This window comes from Lepisma saccharinum, chromosome 1 (assembly GCF_977018435.1).
Source record: "Lepisma saccharinum chromosome 1, izLepSacc3.1, whole genome shotgun sequence".
NCBI lineage: Eukaryota > Metazoa > Arthropoda > Insecta > Zygentoma > Lepismatidae > Lepisma > Lepisma saccharinum.
The window spans coordinates 125821045-125843241 of record NC_139229.1 but is presented as its reverse complement, the minus strand read 5'-3'; the positions used below and the strand labels follow the sequence as shown (position 1 = coordinate 125843241).

Below are 22197 nucleotides of genomic sequence, written 5' to 3'. Positions count from 1 at the left end.
ATGCCATGAGATCTTTTAACTTCAGGGCTGATATTAAATCTAGCACCGGTTACTGCCACACAACCTCTGCCACTCCTATTGCAGACACCATCAGTAAGTGGCATAGCTCCTTCTCTCACTCAAAATGCTGATGAGGACGTATTCAAGAACTCAGAAAATCTGCTGCAGAACAAGCGGGAGCTATGCCACATGGTTGTAGTTCACATGATAGATGACAGATAGTAGGAGAAGACTGAAAATGGCAAAAAAAATTTTTAAGAAAATTCAAGATTTGTGGCATAGCTCTCTCTCTCACTAGACCCCTCAATTCATGGAGGAACTATTGGGCTTCAGCCCTCTTCTCTCCCGAATAGTTTAACACTATCGAAGTCTGTATTAACCACTAAATGTAAAGTAATTCACATGTAAAAGCTATATTCATTCATTGAAAGGCGAGGAATATATTTTCGAGATATTGAAAGCTGGTACTATTCTTACATAGATTATTTACGTATGCGCCAGTTTAAGAAATTTCAAAATCTGTAATCTGAGAGAGAAGGGAGGATTGGTAAGTTGGGATGGAAAGAAAATATTGATATAGCCAAGTTTGAAAACATGAAGGTATGCTCATAGCATTTTTTCTTATGTAATCTATGGCGTAGTTCTGGATCGTTCAGAAGGACTGCCCTGGAACGCAGTTTTCCATTTTTTCCTAACTAGTAAGTTAACAAATATGTGGTAAAATTCATTGCAGACATTTGTAATATATTCAGGGTCCGGCGGAATGAATAGCCTGATATGAGTCACGTAGTACGTCGTCGCTGTTGCGCCTGCGCAACGACGTGTGTGCGCGCTGCATTGAGGAAGGACTGCCATTTGTAAGTATGGCCTTGTGGAGTTCGGAACATCTAGGATTCGCCGTTGAGGCGTATTTAAAAAATAACGAGTCTCCAATCATCGTGCAGCGACTCTTTCGTCGCCATTTCCAGATGGGCCGACATCAGAACGTCCCGGATCATAGGACGATTGTACGGTAGACGCAACAATTCAGGACTACTGCATCGTGTGCAAAAAAGAAAAGCCCGGGGTGACCAAAGACACAACGGACCCAGGAGCGAGTGGAGGAGGCCCGTCAAGCACTGATCCGAAGTCCTCGGCGTTCTGCTGCCAGACATGCCTTGGCGCTAGGAATGTCAGATCGTTCCCTGCGGCGCATCATCCATGAAGACCTCCACTTCCACCCCTAGAAAATGCAGGTCGCACAGAAACTAACCGAACAAGATAAACATGCCCGTCGAACCTTTGCGTTGCGTTGCTTGGAACTTTTAGCAGCCGAGCCTCAGATGCGAAACAACATACTGATGTCGGATGAGGCTCATTTTGATCTGCACCGTGGTGTCAATAAACAGAATTACAGATACTGGGCGCCATTTAATCCTCTTTGGCTGCATGAGCAACCCCTGCACAGTGAACGTGTGACGGTGTGGTGCGGTGTGGCATCATCGGTCCATATTTTTTTGAGGATCTTCATGGACGTGCGGTAACGGTTAATAGCGATCGCTATGTCCAAATGTTACATGACTTTCTCCTTCCAAGGGTGAACAGAGACATATAGTTCCAACAGGACGGGGCAACAGCCCACACGGCCCGCCGGTCCATGACTGTCTTGCGGCGTAATTTTCCTCGTCGATTGATTTCCCGATTTGGGGACATTCATTGGCCATCATGGTCGCCCGATTTGACTGCCCCGGACTTCTTCTTGTGGGGCTACCTGAAAAGTCAAGTGTAGGCTACACGTCCTCATACCGTGTCTAAACTGAAGGCAAGGATACGTACAGCTGTGGAGGCGATCTCATTGGACATGCTGGAGCGGGTGATGCGAGCTTTCCTTCGCTGCCTGGAAGAATGCGCTGAACTTGATGGTGACCATCTGTCGGGCGTTATCTTCAAAACCAAGTAAAATGGCATATATGGTATGTAATGGCATCTATTATTCTTTGTTTTCAATGTGTGTTTTAATAAATTATTCGATTTGTTTCGACGTTCTGTCCTTTTTATATCCTACTATTCATTCTGCCGGACCCTAATGTTTCATGCGCAGAGTGTTGCCATACCGCACCGATAAACTTTCACAGCGTCTAGAAGACATCAAGGCGAACAACTTTTCTTAATATTTTGGTTCTCCACGCAACGAGCACTGGGAAAAATATCCTGTATCTATGCAGCCTCTCAACACAGATTCATGGTTGCCACTGGCAGTTATTTCTTCTGTCGTAGGAGAGTATTTTTGATTCACTACCGATAGAATACATAACCAACAGAAGCAAGGGTCAGCCTTTACATACACCGTCCCCCCACACACACCCTCCTAATATGCTCAATTGTTTCGCAAGATGCACCTAAAAGTTTTCACAAAGGTCCAATTTATAGTCATTCGGGCATATTTATACGGTATGCTTTACTCGAGAAATGATAATCCTTGCAACCTCGCCTTAACTGTTAATCTGCTACCACAATATTATTTTCCATTGCATACTCTCGATTTTAATAGATTATGTGACATAAATATCAATGTCGCTGGCAACTGTGATTCTGTGTTGAGTGGTTGCATACATACAGGATTACTGATGCTTTTCCTCCTGTATGCATATCTCACTCTTGGCATAGATGTTACACTTTAATTTGTTAAAACACAAGTTAACATATTCTGATTCCAGATATTTATGTTGCAAACATTTCAGGCAGTGCCTCGACCGATCCCGAAGTAATGGATCTGGCTGGCGGTGACGTCACAGAGCGGGCACAGAAAGCTGGTCGTCAGGTACTCCGAGTAGCTACCGCGGGAGACATTTCCCGGCCTGTCTTCCTCGGCTTCAACCAATCATGGGACAAGCAGGTGTGGAAGAAGTGGCTCATGAAGGTAAGTACTTTCATTATCACTATTAATACCCTAAAATTATGTGACTACCTACTTTGATGACAGACGTCCAGGTACCTGACCGGAAACGTGGGCCTTTTAACATGGGTCAACTTAATTTCGAAGCGGAGGGGAAACTATCATGGCGGCGAGCGTACCTTTATATTTCCACTTGTAACAACTACAGGGAGTCCATAAAGTCCTGCAAAAAACTAAAACTCTATAACTTTTTAGCTGTTGCGTTTAACAATACACATTTTTTGGGTGAGAAGGGTGGAAGATTAAAGTTTTGTTCTGGCCACACTGCTCAGTGACGCTTGCAGTGGTAATCACGTGATCATGTGACTTAAGATGGCGCCCATCCAGGAAAAGACACAGTGTGAAATACTTTAAATATTAAGAGATAGAAACCAACCTGGCTCACGCCGGTTTGAACTCTGTGGTTTGCAGAGTTAAAATCTTGTGTTTCAGTGCAGAGAAAGAAGTTCCAGACAACATATGGGCAACCACCCCCAGCAAATTCAAGTATCAAGAGATGGTATGAAAAGTTCAAGGCAACGGGAAGTGTGTCAGATTTGCCACGCAGTGGAAGGCCAGGATCGAGTGACGATGTGATTCAGTCAGTGCAGGACAGCGTGCATCGGAGTCCAATGAAATCGCTGAAACGAAGATCACTGGAACTGGGAATACCGAAGTCAACATTCCATAAGATCGTACGCAAGAAGGTGAAGGCCCGGCCCTACAAGTTCGGCAGTTTCTTAACGAACAATTTCAAGATAGATGGATTGGCCGAAGAGGGCCCACACCTTGGCCTGCAAGATCACCAGACTTGACACCTTGCGATTATTGGTTGTGGGGACATGTAAAGCCCGAGGTGTATTCATAGAAACCAGCTAATCTGGATGACCTAAAAGAAATAAAATAAGAGATGTGATTCTGAATATCCCAGGAGAGCACCGTCAGCACGCAATTCTCCGTTTCACAAAAAGACTGCAACAGTGTTTGGAAGTGAATGGTACACAAGTGGAGGTTTGGCGATGAACCTAACAAGCAGGAAATAAACTTTGAACCTTGCTGTAAGTATACACAAAATATTTTGTTAATAAACTTAATAGTTTTCAAGTTATAGAGTTTTAGTTTCTTGCAGGACTTTATGGACTCCCTGTATTTTGAAGATTGTGAGTTATTGCGTCACACACAAGATTGCAATTTTCAAGTTTACTAAGAAAGATATAACTTTACGTTAGGTTCACATGTTGATCCCCACAAACGTTCTTCTGCAGGCTCAAATCAGAATACGCATCTCCGCCATATTTCTATCCAACCAGGCTATGAGCGAACAAAGATACGCGGCTTCAAACAAAAGAGCATCGCTTTCAGTCTGTAATTAGATGTCTAACTTTTTACTAATTGAGTGCAAAGGTATGTGAATGCCAGGTGGATCAACGACAAATAATGAAAGTGTAGTGGTCGAAAAGGAGTAACGTCATATTGAGCAAAAATAAAGAGGGGTCCAATATACGTCTCTCCATCGTCGACCTAACCACGTAAAGGTTAAGGTCTTTAGGGTAATATGAGAAATATCTTCTAGAGCGCGGAAATGTTCGTTCACGAAGATACGTGGGTTTGAATGTACGCCGAAACTGTAGGTTTCTCAAATAACAATACTTGAATTCTCTATTTCTTCTAGCAATTTTCACATTTCACCGATTTTGACTTGAACGTATCTGATATCACTTTTATGATTGATTTGGTTTATATCATTTCGCCCTTCTGCCACTTTTGGCTAATCACAAAGATGAGGATGAGTGATGATTCGATGAAGGGGATACTCACAAAGAACATCTATACCCAGGTCGTGATTCGAACCCCGGATCTCTGGCGTCGTAGCGCGGTGTACTAACCAGAAATCACTCTCATGGATGCGTGTGGGAAGTGAATCGTAATATCACAGCAGTATATATGAGTTGAAGCAACGTAAAGTTTCGATCACATTACACATACACAAACATTTTTCGAGAGAGAGACTCTGAACTTATCTAACCTACTTACTTTCAATTTCTTTAGAAAGTTTGCATACAAACATTATACATAATTCCCTAATCTAGAAGGGAAATTAACAAGAGTTTTCAAGCGTTTATGCAAATTTTTCAAATAATAAACAGATAATTTAAGGAATTCATAAATGTTAACAAAACTACAGTGTTATTAAGCGATAAAGAGAAACTTTCAAGTGTTGAATAAGAAATTTCTAAGCGTTAAAATGCATTTATAAGTGTTAAAGGGGAATCTTCGAACGTTAAAGATAAATTTTCAGGGGAGTAGAAATATACAAATGTTAGTGATTTTTTTTAATGAAGCGAAATTTTACCGCCAGCGGATGGCAACACTGCCTGTCGTTGGGCAGCGAGCGCAAGGTGTTCTGGTGGCACCTGCCCCTTGTCCAGCAGACCCAAGATCCGGGGTGGCCTTGGAGGGCTGCAGGCTTCACCGAGCAGTCGAGACAGCAGGGAAAGCGTCGATGGTCTGCTTCACAACGTGGTCGGCTGCAAGGGAAAGGGTTCTTTCCAGCCTACATGCTGTTCGTCACAACTCCCGGGAGATTATTGCGACGCAATGACGATAATTGCTTTCATTTACACAGGAACAGTGGCGTTCGGTCATAGAACTAGCCGACCATTTAAATACCAGTGGTTGGAACGAATCTAAAACTTTATATTGTGGGGGAGATATGAGAAAATTGGCTCTCTTTTTTAGAAACCTATAAATGACATTGTTGATATTATTACTCATAACAACAGAATAACTTCTGGGTTATTTCGAAAGCCACAATCGGCACTGTAATCATGGGGTCGCATGGGCGTCGTCGGTAATTTTTGTACGGAGAGGGGGCTCAGGCTATTGATAAAATTTTGAGTAATACTAACTAACTCTCTAGCCTGTTTAAACCCGAAGGTTTATCGCTGCAGCAACACAAGCCTTCCTTCCATCTGTCCCTATCCTGGACAAGATCGATCCAATCTTTTCCATCCTTGTCCATTTCCTTTAGGTCCTTTTAAACGTTATCCCTCAATCTTCGTCTTGGCCTTCCTACAGGTCTCTTACCATCAGGTTTCCCAACAAGAGTCCTGTAAACTCTTCTTTTCTCTCCCGTTCGTGCCACATGGTCTACCCCCTATGTCTTCTTGCTTTAATGATTCTAATAATGTCTGGACAGGAATACAAATTGTGCAGTTCTAAATTATGCAACCTTTTCCACTCACCTCTCTCCTCATCCCTTTTAGGTCCAAATATTTTCCTGAGGATTTTATTTTCAAATACTCTTAATTTGTTCCTCTTTTAATGTAAGGGACTTATAATACTACAGGCAAAATTACTGTTTTGTATATTTTAACTTTTATATATTATACGAGAATATAAAAGTTTATGAAGAGAAAGTAACACCCATTTCCTGAATTAAGCCTGCTTTTTATTTCCTCTTTAATATCATTTTCATTTGTTATTATTACCTGAAAGTACTTGAATTTGGAAACTGATTCAACTGAGTTGTCATCAATAATTACATTATGTTTATTACCTAACACTTGGATTTTGGCCTGTAAGCATATATTTAGTTTTCTCTTTGCTAACCCTATTCCTTTAGCAGCCTTTAAAAATAGTTTAACATTATTCTTAATTGTATTTATATCATCCTCTAGTAAGTCTACATCATCTGCATATGCTAACAACTGAGCGAGACCATTTATTTTTAGTCCTTCATTAGTTTTTTACCTACCTAACAGCATATTCTAAGGCAAAATTAAATAGCAATAAATAATGCATCTTCTCCCTGTCTTAACCCATTATGTAAATTTTTGTCAGACATATTAACACCCACACGAATTTTACTTTCTGTTTCATTATTGTATAAGTTTATCATGTTAACAAGCTTTTTAGGTTTTCCAAACTCTAATACTCCCTCTGTCCCATAATTATTGTCCCGTACACCTTTGCTTGTTGTCCCATAATCATTGGTAATCGGCTGGGCTGTATTTGTTGCTCTTTGCGATAAGGTCACGCTGTTCCTCTTCACAATCTTGAAGACTGATCTACTGTGCCTCTCCTCATGCGTGTGCTTTCCATCTGCCTCTTCGTCTGTAATTTCTGTACTACCAATTTGGCATACCGGACTATAATTATGGGACAGAGGGAGTAATATATTAGTCTATATAATTTATCCCTTTTAACCGAATCATATGTTTTTTTAAATAATAATAATAATAATAGTAAAATGAGTACGAGATTATTTTTATACAACAATAACTTTTATAAACTAAATATATACACCAAGTTTCTTCTAAATTTACTATTATATTCTTGGAGAGACACTTGTTTTTTATATTTCATACATTTAGTGTACTGAAATGTATAGTTATTCTATTTTCTTATTAACTTTTACACGCCTCTTTCAAGAAAAAACTTTAAAAATTAGTAGGAAATTTTAATAATAAAAGTCTAACATAAAACGATATTCTTTGAAATTTTGTAAACTGTGGAACCATGTATTCTTTGGATTAAATGGTAGGATACGGAAACATAAACGGATTCTTGTATTTAACACTTAAAGTTACCCATCTAACGCAGTTGTTCTTGGGTTATTCTGTTCAAATACTAAGTATCTGAACTTCATTTCTGTCATTAACAATAAAAACAACCTTTCTTCTTTTTCTTCAACTTGAAATTAATGATACCAATTTCAAGGGAGGGGTCGATGAACCGATTTGACCCTCCTCGAGACGATCACGAGGGGCTGCGGGTTTGATTCCCGGTGGAGGCTCATGGCTCAATGGTTCGGATTCCACTTTAAACTGTAGGTCCAGTCCCGATTAGCGTACCTGAGTTATTCTGGACTTTCGCGACTATCCGTGTGGTAGTTTGTACCTGCGCGATAACTCGTATAAGATTACTGGATTATAAAGAAACAGTGCATACATATTAAGAACTATTATTTGTTGTTTCATTGTCTTGAAATTTTTACTTTTCCTATGCAACTTTGAGGTACACTTTAGTTCAACATCATGCACTGAGAAAACACGAAGTTTTCTGCATTGAACACTCGTACAATTTAAAATTCAGCTTCCGTTCCCGAATATGTGACCAGACAGAAACCCGAGTTCCGTCTCCTACGGTGCCCAGTTGATGCCAAGCGGTCGCATTTGCTTGCACACACCGTTCTAGCTGCGTGAAGAAATTCTTGTTTCTGGCATTCGATCAAACCACTCGTTTTGCATTCAAGAGAACGGCAACCGACGAATATAAAAAGGCAAATATCCCTGCACGGGCCTCCCCCGATGCGTGGCTATTCTTCGTCCACTGAAAGAATGAGGTGATTATAAACAAAAACCATGTGACTTATGATAAGTATCTGCATGTCAATTGGTTAATTCTTAGCGCTTCCATAGATATATTTATATATACATAGAATTAGGTCTCTCAACTTGACATGTGTAGTTGAGTGACATGGCTTTACTGCATGCTCTATATTCCTACTCGCAACATTTCTGCGCATCAGCTGTCATCGAGACTAACCAATAGGATTTCCCGCAAGTCACATTCATTTTCTTTACATTGACTTCGTTCTCACAGTAAACAGAGAATAGTTTCAGTTTTCCTTTTGCCAGTCCCAACCTTACCCTTTCGGGAACAATACAATTTTCTTTGTAAGGAACCGATCTTAGAAATTAATATAAAAAAAGAACTTGTCCTCATTAACTGACTTATTAACACAGTCCAAACCCAAAAAGGACCTAGAAACCTAAAGGTTTAGGGCTGCCTTCCTTTGACATAAGCACCCACTAAGAATGGATTTTCCTAAATTGAACGCCTAAGGGGGGAAGAGGGATGGGAGTTAAGCCCAGACTTCTAGACGTAGAAACATGTATTATAAACCAAGGTTGTCAACAGATGGCACTGTATGTATTATACATCTCAATATGGTTGGCTTCTTCCGGAGATCTGTATAATCACCTGAAGAACTTGCCTGAAATTTAATTGTAATACAACTTGAGCGAGGCACTAGTTCATACATAGATGATGTGACTTCAGATATTGCCTCAACTAATGCATGAGTGTGTTACTTTTTATATCACTCAAGATTTTGGTTTAATATACTTACTATGACGTACTTCATTGTGAAGGAAAATAGTGAGCGTTGTGGTGGGGTCCATTCCGTGATCGAGTTAGAGTAGGTCTTGTGATAACTAGTAATTTAGGATAATATTTTTCGCAATTTAAGTCACGTATCTGCTTATTGAGGCTAATCGCGACCATTAGATATAGATGCAATTGATGAAGAGGCACTTGCTGTAACGCCCACTTCCTGTGAGCGGAACTCAAGCCCGGAACTCACTGTCACAATATCGTGATTGACTAGTTAGTCAAAGCATTGCAAGCATGCCCAGGAATTGCGTACACTTTGCGTTACATCCCGATGGTATAACTTTTTCTATATATACCAGATGTTTCATATATAATCGAGGGGTTACAAAAATTTATTGCAAGTAAACTATTGAACTTTCGTTAATGAAACCAGAAAGAACTAGCAACTCAAAACAGTTTTTTTTAACACCTACAAATGTTTAATGTACCCACGGGTGACACGGCACGCATCAACACGATAGGAACGCAAACAGTTTGTGCGTGGATGTTTCGTTAGGCTGAGAGTTCATATCCCTGACGCTAGGCGACACTCAAATAACTAGCATCACTCAGTGTTTTGTGCAATGTTTTGGTCCGCAAAATCACGAGACCTTTACACCGTGTGGCTTCTTTCTGTGAGGTTCCATCGGTATTCGTCTCACCGATGCCGCGTGATATCGCAGCCCTAAGGGAGCGTATCATCGCATCGATAGACACTATCGACAAGCCCATCTTGATGCGACTGTATCAAGATGTAGACTATCGTGTTGATGCGTGCCGTATCACCGTGGTGCATACATTGAACATTTATAGGTGTTTAAAAAAACTGAGTTTCTCGTTCATTCTGGACTGGTTTCATTAATGTAAGTTCAATAGTTTACTTGCAATAAATATTTGTAACCCCTCAAGTATTTTTGAAACACCGAAACACCTGCTATATTACTGTTCAGTTCTACACAGCAAATATCGCCTATGAGCATGTTTATACAATATTATATAATATTGAAATGCATAAAATGCATAAAAAATCGTTATATATTTTAATTTACATCGATAACTTATGTAATGTTTTCATTTTTCTACGTGTTAATGCTACTTTAAAGGTTATAAATTTATCCATCAGCAAAGGCATATTCAGTGACATGAAACCTAAACCCCCGCCCCCTTTCTCTTTTGGGCAGCATCTCCAAAACAGAAAAGAACGTCGAATGGTGTAAAATGTGGCAACTGATTACTAAAAAATAGAAGACGTACCCTCTCGTTTACGAAAATCCTGGATATTTTGTGTTGTTATGCTTCTTATAACCAGGGGACGCATTTATATGTACTAAACTAGTAACTAAATACGTACATATAGTTATTTTAATCAAAATATGGAATTAAATTTGGATTACAATTGTGATGACTAGCGGCTCACATAGCTAAATAAAGTGCATTTTGCGTACATGACATTAATTGTAATTGAAAATCCATATACAAAATGTGCTTTATATATTTTCTTACCAGGAAATGTGTTACCAAGTTTTCTTTTAAGTGCTGAAACGTGAATCTCTTGTGTGTCTAAAGACAGATTTATTTATGTTGCCTGAAACTGCGTTCAATATCGCATGAAGGGAGTATATTTAAAATATGCAATGGATTTTACCGCAAAACCTCCAGCTTGCATTCTGTATCGTAAACAAGAACGATAGAATAAATAAAAAGATAATACAAAATAACATTAATTTGAGCATCATAAGAAGTTGTATTTATATATAAATCTGTTCACTTCTTACGACAATTGAATCCTTATTCCTTCGAATGATTGTGACATGTGACTCATGCAGAAAACATTCGTGACTACTTTTTCCGGCAAGTCTACGCCGGAAAAAGATATATTCCGGCACCGGGAATCGAACCCGGGCCTCCTGGGTGAGAGCCAGGTATCCTAACCACTAGACCATGCCGGAGTTCTTGACACTTCGATGTAGCAGCGATCTTGCGTGCGTAACAGCTGTAGGGCATCGGATCTTGGCGACATTCGTAACTACAGCTGTTTAATAGGTTCTAATAATCACTAGGAATTCTTATGAATTATGTGAACACCTTGCTTTCTGTTACTTTCGTCTGCTATCCCACTGTCTCCCTTTTAATAAGCTGCTGTAGTTGCACCATCTGTGAGTCAAAGCTTGAACTAAGCAGCATTGTATTACGATCTTGCTCGGTAGATGGCAGGAGTGTCGCATATATCGGGTTTCACAAATAAAGCAACAATTTTTTGTGCTTCGCATAAAACGTTGAGGATTATTTTATCTGTTGAATATTTTAACATTTTCCTTACATGAAACGCTTTTATTTTATTATGAGAAGGCAAGGGCGTGCGGTGACATTTGAATATGATTCAATTTCACACAACTGTATAATAATGCACCCAGTGTTGACTCCAGCCACTATCCTCCCGGGGGGAATGTCAAAGGCATCAAATTATAATACTACACCAGGCCCGTCGCTCTACACATGTTCATTGTTGAGGTTCAATAAAATTGAATTTTATTATTTATTACTAGTAGCAGTTATCACAACGGACGATAGCTGTGGGACGGCATGGGTTCGAGTCGGGCTGTAGAGCCACGGGTTGTTATTATTATAACCCGTGGCTCGATAGCCCTGCAGTGGCGCAACCACAGGGGGGCAGGGGGCATTGCCCTACAACCTTGGTCGGAAATGAGTTCTAGGGGGTCAAACATTGACGACCAAGTGTATCTGCAGGGGGCAATTATCGCCCAGAACTTCAATTTTTATGCAAATAAAACTACTTTCTGTGAAATTTTCTTGCTCGCCTCTCTCGCAATACCTGCCTTTCTTGGTCGTATCAAGTTCAGAACCGTAGCTAGGGGACAGCGGGAGACGGCCCTGGGCGACGAAAGATCTAAGTTAAAAAAGGTGTAAAATTGATTGATTGATTTGTGTGTGTTTTTTTAAGTATACTTTATGCACAGAAAGGCTGATTGAGACTGGGCCTATAGCTTAAAGTGGGTTCCGAACCACTATGTACCTCCACCGGGTATCGAACCCGGGACCCTTTGATCACAAGGCGACGATGTTACCACTACACCATCGGGGAGGTACAAAAGTTGTAAATGATATAATGCCATGGCATTCCGTGAAATTATTTGCGCCTTATTAAATTAACATTTATTTCAGCCTGCAAAAAAATTGGATCCAAATATTTTTTTATTCGCTTCGCTCGGAATTTATGTTTGTTCGCTGTAATGCATTGTAAATCACCAGACAGAGAAATAAGACTTGTCTTAATTGATTTTGTTTTAAATGCATGAACAATTGTTTTGAGGAAAGGGAGCGTGCACATTTGACAGACAATTTATGTAATTTTTAATTTTTGCTCTTGGTTTATTGTGAGATGGATGAATTGGTTGTTTAATGTATTTAAATAATATATGCTTCATATATATATATATATATATATATATATATATATATATATATATTTATTCCAAGTTTCAGATACAGCACTTTTAAGGCCATTTTACACTGAAAACTCTAACAAGAACAAGTCAAGATGACTTTAGGTAAAAACAAGAAAGGTTAAATATAAACATAAGACATAAACAAGGAAACAAACAAAGATTTACATATTCATTTTTAGGGAAGATCGAAAAATACTTTCAGGGGCAAAAATGTCTGTTTGTGGGTAGTTTATTATAGAACTGGGGCAGCCTGTGGAATAGAGCGCGCTGTAAAAGGGAAAGCCTAGCGGTAGAGTTGTGGAACAATTCAGTGTTTCGGGTCGATCAAGAGGAACTCTGAAGTTGAATTCTGTAAGCAGAAATTCAGATCTTAATTTTCCATTGATGATGTTATAGAAAAATTTCATATCGGCCATATCGCGTCGGGTCTGCAGTAACTGGATGTTCAAAGTAGTCAGGATGTCAGGTTTCTGAAGATGCCGCAGAGAAGGAATTCTATGACGAACAATGGCGGTAAAGAAGCCGAGGACTGAATCCATGCTAGAAAGATTTGTATTGGAAGCCATGGCCCAGACTGGAGAGCAGTATTCGAGAATCGGAGAAATGAATGACTTGAAAAATAGGCTAAGAGAAGTTGGAGTATCAATTTCAGTGAATCGGTAGAGGAGGCCTAAGAGGCGCATTGCACTTTTAGTTGTAGCTGCGATGTGTTCCTTAAAGTTCAGTTTTTCATCTATGATAAATAACACCTAGATCTTTTTGGGTCGCAACTGTAGTAATATAATTTTCAAGAACATAATGAGAATGTATCTTGTTCTGTTTTAAAGAGACTGTGAGGGAGGAACATTTCTGCTGGTTAAGTGGTAGATTCCACTGCTTACACCATGTGACAAGTTCGGAAAGAGCATTCTGGAGAATCACAGCATCTTGTGTGGTTGCAGGGACGGCGACAGGGGTGGGCATGGGTGGGCAAACGCCCACCCAAAAATGCCTGTGCCCACCCGATTGCCCACCCAATCAAATTCAATAAGTACATATACTCTGGGATATATGAATGATTAAATATTTAAGTGTAACCTGGTGTTCATAACATGTATATTTTACTTGCGAATATTATCTATGCTGGAAATGTTCACATATTATTATCAACCCCTAAAAAGCCACTTTTGTCATTGTTGAAACAAAAACTGTGATCAAATGAATACTTCCATGTTTAAAAGCAGCTAGTGGGCTTAGGAGGCTCAAAATTATGCAGGGTATGATCAAGATTAAATCAGGATTTAGGGTGAACTTGAGGACTGCAGCTCCGGGCCTCCACTACGTATATATACTGCTGGACAAAAAAAAAAAAAAAAAAAAAAAAAAAAAACCGGACACCGTAATATTTGACGTCTGAATTGCAATTACTTATAAATTAAGCTTTCAGTTTGGTAGTTTTCTGTAACTTTTGTTTTTGTTCTAATTTATCTTATTAATGAATGTAGAACATCCTCTTTGTTTTCTGTTGAATATATTTGCAATAATTTAGTTAGCCTTCGAATCAGAATTTATGCGTTATCACAAAAAATGCAAGTGTCAAGGGTTTTTTGTCCAGCAGTGTGTATACCGGCCTGGCTATGGTTAAAATAATCTCCAAATAAACAAATCTAAACATCATCTTAGCGTTACTTCCACCTGCAACACAATAAATTATTTCGACTTTTTAATTAATATTAGAATAATTTAATCAAGAAGACTTAGTTAGATGGGCAGGCCATGTGACACGAATGGCAGAGGAAAGAATAGTTTACAGGATTCTTGTTTGGAAACCTGATGGTAAGGGACCAGTAGGAAGGCTAAGACGAGGATGGAGGGATAACGTTGAGATGGACCTAAAAGAAATCGGCAAGGATGGGAAAGATTGGATTGATCTTGCCCCGAATAGGGACAGATTGAAGGCTTGTGTTGCTGCAGCCATAAACCTTCGGGTTTAAGTATGCTATAGAACAGGCATGTCCAACGCGTCGATCGCTATTGACCGGGCGAATTGGGGCGTTTGTTGGTCGATCGCAGTTATCTATTGTAATTATACGAATATACGTTATTTGAATTCAACTTCTATAACGTATAATGGCTGAGTATAGGTACAAATTTTTGCAAAGATTAACGATTAATAGTAGTTCACTGCCTGTTGTGACAATAAAAAGTAGATCACTGCTTGATTGAAGTTGGAGTATAATATAATTTTAATAAGCTCTGCATTGAAATTCCAGAAGCGTCTCTTTTTTCTTTACAATTTTTATATACCTGTCATCTTCAAACATCAATATGATATACGAAATATCAACTTTATATTCGTTCTACTATGGTAATAAGAAGGAATCACAACAATCACTACAATACCGAAGTGAATAAATTTTAATAAATCAGTTATATATGGAAAAAGCTACAGAATTATTCAATTGCTAATGAGTGGCTTATCCTATTTAGAAATCCTCGTTCCATACATAAATTTTGCCACATGAATCAGCCGAAAATGTCAACAGAATCTGTAGATGCAGCTGAAGTAAAGAAAAAAAGTTATGTCACGAAGTATATAGAATACGATTTTGTTAGTTTGTTTCTAAGCCCACTTCTATGCTCAGATAGGCTAATCGGGACTAAACCTACAGTTTAACGTGTAGTCCGAACCAGTGTGCATTGTGCTTCCACCAGAGGAGGGAGGAGTCAAACAGAGGACCTCTTCATTATAATACGACAGCGTTATGCCATTGGGGGGAAAATGTACAGAAAGAACTCGCACCAAACGTGCCATTTTTTCACCACAGAAGATGCGTCTATTTTAAGAGAGTGATTGCCTGAGACAAATATTTGAGGCTTTCGGAAAACAACGTCATTGTTCACGGAATTAGCTGCCTTGATCCACTAATGAAACGCTGTGCGATTGAAATTACCACCTCAACTTTCTAAGAGGTATAAACTAATGAAACTCCATTTTTGGAAGAGTAAGTTCTGGTTGATTTGTTTTATTGTAAGTCATTATTCTGCTAATTTTAATAATGACGACGTTATAAGGTTCAATGGTGATTAGATGAAAGTAACGAAGGGGCGAAAACAAACACACGCTGACACTCAAAATACAAACCCTCATAAATTATTACTTTGACAGTGGTTCCAGGCGCCAGGGACTCGTTGCCCTGAAAAAATTAAGTTTTCAGGGTATGCTGCACAGAATAGAGGTTGACATTCTAGTGTGTTCGAAATGGTCACGCCATACAACCCAATGAAAAATAGATGAAGTATTACTGGTACGATGATCAACTTCGATGAATTCCTTGTGTCCTAAATCATTTTGTTACCTCAAAAAATATGTTCATGTAACCAACCATACGTGTATTGCTTCTCCCGTATTAGTAATATGACAATTCTTCAGAAAACGAATAGCAACTTAGCTAATAATCTCTTAAATTCTGAACAGATTTCTCAATCATACTTGTTTATTACTTATGAGTGATATTTTGTCAAAATAGCCTTTCATTAGCCTAGAAATACTTCATAGACAATGAACAAAGAATAATTGGTTTTCCATGTGTGTTTTAAATCATTCCTAATAAGACGTTCATTTTAAATCCAAACATTCAGTGGCGGCGATTAGGAGGAGCGGGAAGTGGAGGATGCAGTTCCCCAGCCACATTTTTCCACTTTTTGCCCCCGCACTATGGCCTCTTTATGCTAAGCCTTTTCTACCAAGAAAACGTATATTCAGGGGTGACAGGCTGCGCCATCGAGATTCTTTGGGAGATTTTTTCCCTTCAAATAATGTAAAATTGAACATTTATAAACCTTTCCAAAATACAGGTAAGAATTTTACACCTTAAATTCACCATATTTAGTCCATTAGACGAAGAAAAGAAAGCGTTTAAGGTCATTATTAGTGTTGCTCACGAGACGAGACTTTGGCCTCTCTCGTCTCGTGGAAATGCTGTGAAATGCTGTCTCGTCTCGAAAATATTAGTTTGTCAAAGGGACACATGATCAATCTCGTCTCGTCTCGAATTTTTAAAAGCCTGTCCCGTCTCGTCCCGTGGGCAACACTAGTCATTATTGAAGGTGCGATGGGGGGGGGGGGAATAAATATCCAACTCTTATATATTAGGCCTTAATTGACACGTGAGTTCTGGGGAGAATTCTGAATTAAACGTTGGCGGGGACAGTATTCAACTCTAAGTCTTAGATTATGGCGGGTATTTTAGTTAGAGGGGCATTGAGCATTAAGTTATCCAATTCTTGTGTATTACTACTGTCTTAGAATGTTGCAGAAATTCTGGTGTGGAGACTGAGAATTAATTTTTTGGAGGAGGCAATATCCAGTCTTCAATATCAACAGTAAGTCTAAAATTGGCATGGACATTTTTGTGGTAGGATTGAGTATTAAATATAAAGGAGGAGATAGGAAGCTCTTGAAAAAGTGTTAAATCTTATAGATTGTCAATGGATTTCTGTAGTGAAGAGAGAGTTTGAACATTAAATTTTGGAGACTGTACTTAGCGATATGGTATCCACACGTTTTCGACCCCGAACGTGCCAAAACAAAAGTTGGAAAAGACTAAATATCCCGGGATGCTAAAAAAGTGTTGACACCCCGTTAAATTAATATTCTTGAAAGCCTGCAAAGAAATGGATGTAAAAATGTTCTTGCTTGCTTCGCTCGCAATAATGTGTTTGTTACAACAATGCGTGTTTGGCGCTTTACTGAGGTGGATGTGAATTTTTATGCTATAGCTGCATTACAAGACATGAGCGATATTCTCCATATTCATGAGTAACATCACTTCTTAAAATATAGTGCTTACTGCTTATTTTAAAACAGGTGCATCATTTGTAACAAAAAGCTAAGCAAAAAGTTACTTTCGGTGTATGGATTACAATATAGTTTCAGGGCGCAAATGATATGATTTGGGGGAGGGACGGATTACATAGACATGATTTTAAAGGGACGCGCCATTGGCCTTTGGGGGGATGGGCACCCCTGCGTATATTGTCCTTGCCCCTCAAATGTTGACACCCAATCGCTGCTACTACAAACATTCAGATAGATTTGTCAGTTGTACAAACCTTGTAAGCTAAGAAAAGTGACCCCCAAGGAGTAAGAAATCTCTTCCAGTCAAAAACTCATACGATGAAAGTACTATGCTCAGGAACATGCATTTAAATTACGAGAAACTTCACAATTGTCTACCATCGCACTTTTTATCATTGCCGCCGAATACATAAAATCAAGTATGTGCCTTGTATTTGCAACACAAGCTTAAACGTAATTCACATTTATTTCACTGTATTAACATGCACGAAAGAATGTGATTAGAATGTATGGCTGGGGTATGGCTGCGCATGTGTAAACACTTCCTTGAAATAATTGTGTCCATCAGAGACAAAACGAAAGGAAATGGAACAAGATGCGAGAATAGATTAGAAAAGAATAAAGAGGAAAACAAGGAAAGGGAAAAGAAGTAAGAGGAAAATCGGGAGTGTAACAGAGAGGGGGATACATATGTCTTACGTACACATACATGGTCTTACATTTATACTTCCCACCCTAATCTATCACTATGGAGCTTCTGCCCACCCTGTCGAAAATTTCTGGCGCCGCCCGTGTGTGGTTGAGATTTATTTGAAAAGTTTACAGTCGTCAGCAAACATGAGTATATTGACAGGAAGTGAGGAAAGGCTTTGAGGGAGATCGTCCATGTATAGGATGAACAAGAGAGGGCCCCAGATAAGACAGGAAGAAAATCAGAAGAGACGCTTGAAAGAGTGACACGCTGAGTTCGCGAGTGTAGGTAATCCTGGATTAAGGAGAGAAATATGCCGTTAAATCCAGTTCGTAATTTGTGAATAAGAAGAGCATGGTTTATTTTGTCAAAGGCTTTTGAAATTTCCAAGTATATCACATCTAGCTGGGAATTTTTGGAAATAGCCCAAGTGGCATGTGAAAGGTAGAACTGAAAGATTAGTCAAGCAAGAGCTACCTGGAAGAAAACCGTGTTGGACAGTACTGATATGCGGAGATGTAAATCTGAATAATCTGTCCTTAATGATTTTTGCACAGAACAGAGGTGACAGGAGTGATATTGGTCTGTATGATGTAGCACTATTTTTATCTCCAGATTTGTGAATGGGTACAACGTTGGCTTTCTTGAACATCTGAGGAAACACGCCTTCAGAGAAGCACCTACGTGTATTTAGCAAGGGAGAGAGGATGAGCCAAGAAGTCGGCAGTGTTAACGGAGGAAAATCGTGGGAATTCCTTGTATCCAAGTAATACTTGGAGTGGCGTCTGATGCTACAGAAGGTTTGGTGTGTATGTACATTGGGGCAATGTTTCCACAGATTCCAGGCTTCATTTCATATTAAAGAAACTTTGAATACGTACACAATTTAGTGTCCACGTCACTCCACGTTGCATATATGTGAAACATAAATCATGGATGAAAGTTATGTTAATGTAAAAAAGAGTTCTACTTGGAATGCATTTATCAAGCATTTTCTGTCTTTCAAAAATAGTTTATGTGCTTGTTTTCCGTTATTAATGTGAAATTGAATGTGTTAAAAAATAATTCAAATCGTTTGTTTGAACACAAGTGCTTTAGAACAAACTTCTACCCCGTTTTTGCGTAATTTACGAGGATAATAACGTCCTTGATACTACCACTACTAATAGTAATAATAATGTTGGTCCTGGGTCCGAATCCCGGCTTGGGCATGGATGTTTGCGAGTATCCATTCATAATTTTCATCACTCATCCCCATCTTCACAAATTAGCCAAAAGTGGCACAAGAAGCGAAGTAAAATAAAGCAAATCAATAATAATAATAATAATAATAATGTTATAATAGCATTATTAGTAACATTATTATTAACATTATTATTAACATTATTATTATTATTATTATTGGTACGTTTATCCTGGTACTTGCCCTCCCCATCCAGACAAAAATTCATGGTTGCGCCTCTGCAGCCCTGGAAGGGCCTTGGCCTATCTCCCGACTGACAGTGTCCCTCCCACAATCCTACCTAGAGGTGTGGAGATCTTCAACCGGTAATGGAGTGACGTGGGGTCAGCACGTCGAACCATCAGCCGTTATAGGAGATTTCCATGTCCCGCAGTCAGAGCCCAAATCCCAGCGCCATAGAGTAGGACATTTTAATATCTATTTTTTTTAATTATAAAGAAAACGGAATCATGCTTATTATTACGAAATAGCCAGAAAAATACTATCTGCGTTAAAATGAATGAAAGAAAGCCAAAGCGAACATGGTTGCCAAATATCTTGGCTATTGTCCAAATGCTCTGCCAGGTTTATACAATTTTCGGAGGGCGGCTTCTCTTCCGGAGAGGATACCCCCACGACCCCCTGAATTCATCACTGGTTACACTCCCTGCACTACAGAGAACAGATGTTATAATAATACCCCGTGGCTCTACAGCCATACCTGGGTGTAAAAAATTAAGTTACAAAAATGAGTTTCTTTTACAAGCAACGTAACGGCAATTATAACGTGTTACTTTTTAGAGTAGGCAACACTTAAATGTAGATTTATAGTCCACAGTACATCACTGGAAAAAAACAACAACTAAAATTAGAAATGTTTTTTTTTCGATATCCGGTGGCGTCACATTTCGGTAGTTCGTATACAAACTACTTATATAGGTGCAGTCCCGATTAGCCTATCTGTGCATTGAGTGGGATTAGACTTTAGCAGGCGACGAAGGGAGGAAGAATAACCCGCCCATTGTCAGGACATCGTTTGACATGGGACATTGACTGCGAAAATGCCTTCACCGACCTAACACGTTTCGTGCGGTTATGACGCGGTGAGAGACGCTTCTCAGTTTTCCCACTCGCTCATCCCATTTGCCATTTTTCTCCGACTAACTGTAACTGACCATATTTGCATGTTCGTTCTTGTTGCCAAAGGGCCCCGGTGGAGGCATTTTGTGTTTCCGACTCACTTTAAACTCTAGGTTTAATCCTATCTCTGTATAAAGTAGACTCAAACCAAACTTTTATCTTTGGCATCATTTGATGCATTTAAAGTTCATACATTAATTTTGATGCATTGTGTTTATTTAAAATATATTTTATGACAGTGGCGGATTTAGAGGGAGGGGCACGGGAGATGACTAAGTATTATAAAAAGTACTGGTAACAAAAAAAAAAATGTTCGAACAATCCTTTTCCATGTAGAAGGTTAAAAGAACAAATCAAAATTCAGCACAAATCTGTGTGTAAAGGGTGACTTTCGTTCAAGGCCCCCGAAAGTCAACCTCACTTCCCTGGTAACTGCAATGATGCAGGCCAACGAGGCTGTGGTGCCTAGACCTGAAGCCTAGGGCATGTGTTGTCCATATACGTGTCCCTTTATACATTTCTTATTATTACCATTATTCTCCATCGTCACGATTAACCAAAATTGGAAGAAATGCGACGTTAAATAAACCAAATCAATCGACAAATACATTAAGTGTCTTGTAATTGGGACTAGAATTACTAGACACTCGAATAAGTCTACACCGGGAATCAAATCCTGTGTTTGTTGGTAACAAGGTAATAACGTTAACTAATGGACACAAAGAATAGTAGGTGAAATATTTCCCATCTTTGTGACAGTTTCGCCTGATTAGAGCTTATTCCTTTATGTATTCATTGTTATACAAACATGTATTTCCCAAAAATATGTTTATGCTACCATCTTATCAAAGAGTCCTGGGATCGTTTTCTGGTGGAGATACGTTTGCACCACTGTTTGGATTCTACTTTGAAGGCCCAGTCCTTTTTATCGGACCACAAATTGGATCTAAAACGAACCCTTGCAATTTTCTTGATGTGATTATTTTATATCTAGCTATATATATGGACACACCACACACACAGTCTGCTTTTAATATGTTGAAAAATCTGCATATTATATTTCCAACGATACATCTTATCATATGCTTACGGAGTTTTCTGTGCACCTTGCAGAAAACAATTCTGGATCCGCCTGTTTGATGGCAACTATTCTCAAGAGTTGATTGATTTATTTTATTTCACTTTTCTGCCACTTTTTGCTAATCGCGAAGACGAGTAAGAATTATGATAAGTTCGATGAAGAGAGACAATCATAAACATAGATGAGCGACACAACACAAGCGTAACAGGCATGGACGTCCGCAGTATTTTTTTCAGGGAGGGGCAAGGAAGGTATTTTTTTTCCAGGGGGGAGCAAACAAGGCAAATTTTCCCCCAAAATAGTGTTGTTCCGTAAAAAAACATTCCTTAAGTTTGAATTTATTGTGTTCATGCAATAATTAACACATTATTATTGTGGCTAAAATGAAATTATATGTGTAATTCTTAATTTTTGGTTGGTTTTCATTTTCCGGGAGGGGGCCACGGCCCCCCTTGCCCCCCCTTCCGGACGCCCATGGTAACAGGGTGGGGTGTAAGGGGTGACTCTTTCGGAAGATACTCAAATGTCAACCTCCCTTTGGCGTAGTACATCCTGGACTGCATTTTGTAGACTAGCAAGGCTCTGGCGTCTGGACTCACAGCCAGTATAATCCTATGTGGGGCTCTTGTTGTGTTGTCCCTTCATCAATCTCATCACCTTCCATCCTTACTTACGCGATTAGG

At 39.2% G+C, this 22197-nt stretch overlaps 1 protein-coding gene and 1 non-coding gene across 2 annotated transcripts in view; one reads left to right on the top strand and one right to left on the bottom strand.

Annotated features, from left to right (window-relative positions):
- Positions 1 to 22197, top strand: part of Phlpp (PH domain leucine-rich repeat protein phosphatase) — a 219580-nt gene that overhangs the window by 34980 nt on the left and 162403 nt on the right. The window contains exon 4 of the mRNA XM_083138376.1: positions 2721 to 2899. Within this exon, the coding sequence (XP_082994502.1) occupies positions 2721 to 2899 (179 nt within the window). The remainder of the gene's footprint in view (positions 1 to 2720; positions 2900 to 22197) is intronic.
- Positions 10951 to 11022, bottom strand: TRNAE-CUC (transfer RNA glutamic acid (anticodon CUC)). The gene has a single exon. It is a non-coding gene; the product is annotated as a tRNA-Glu (tRNA).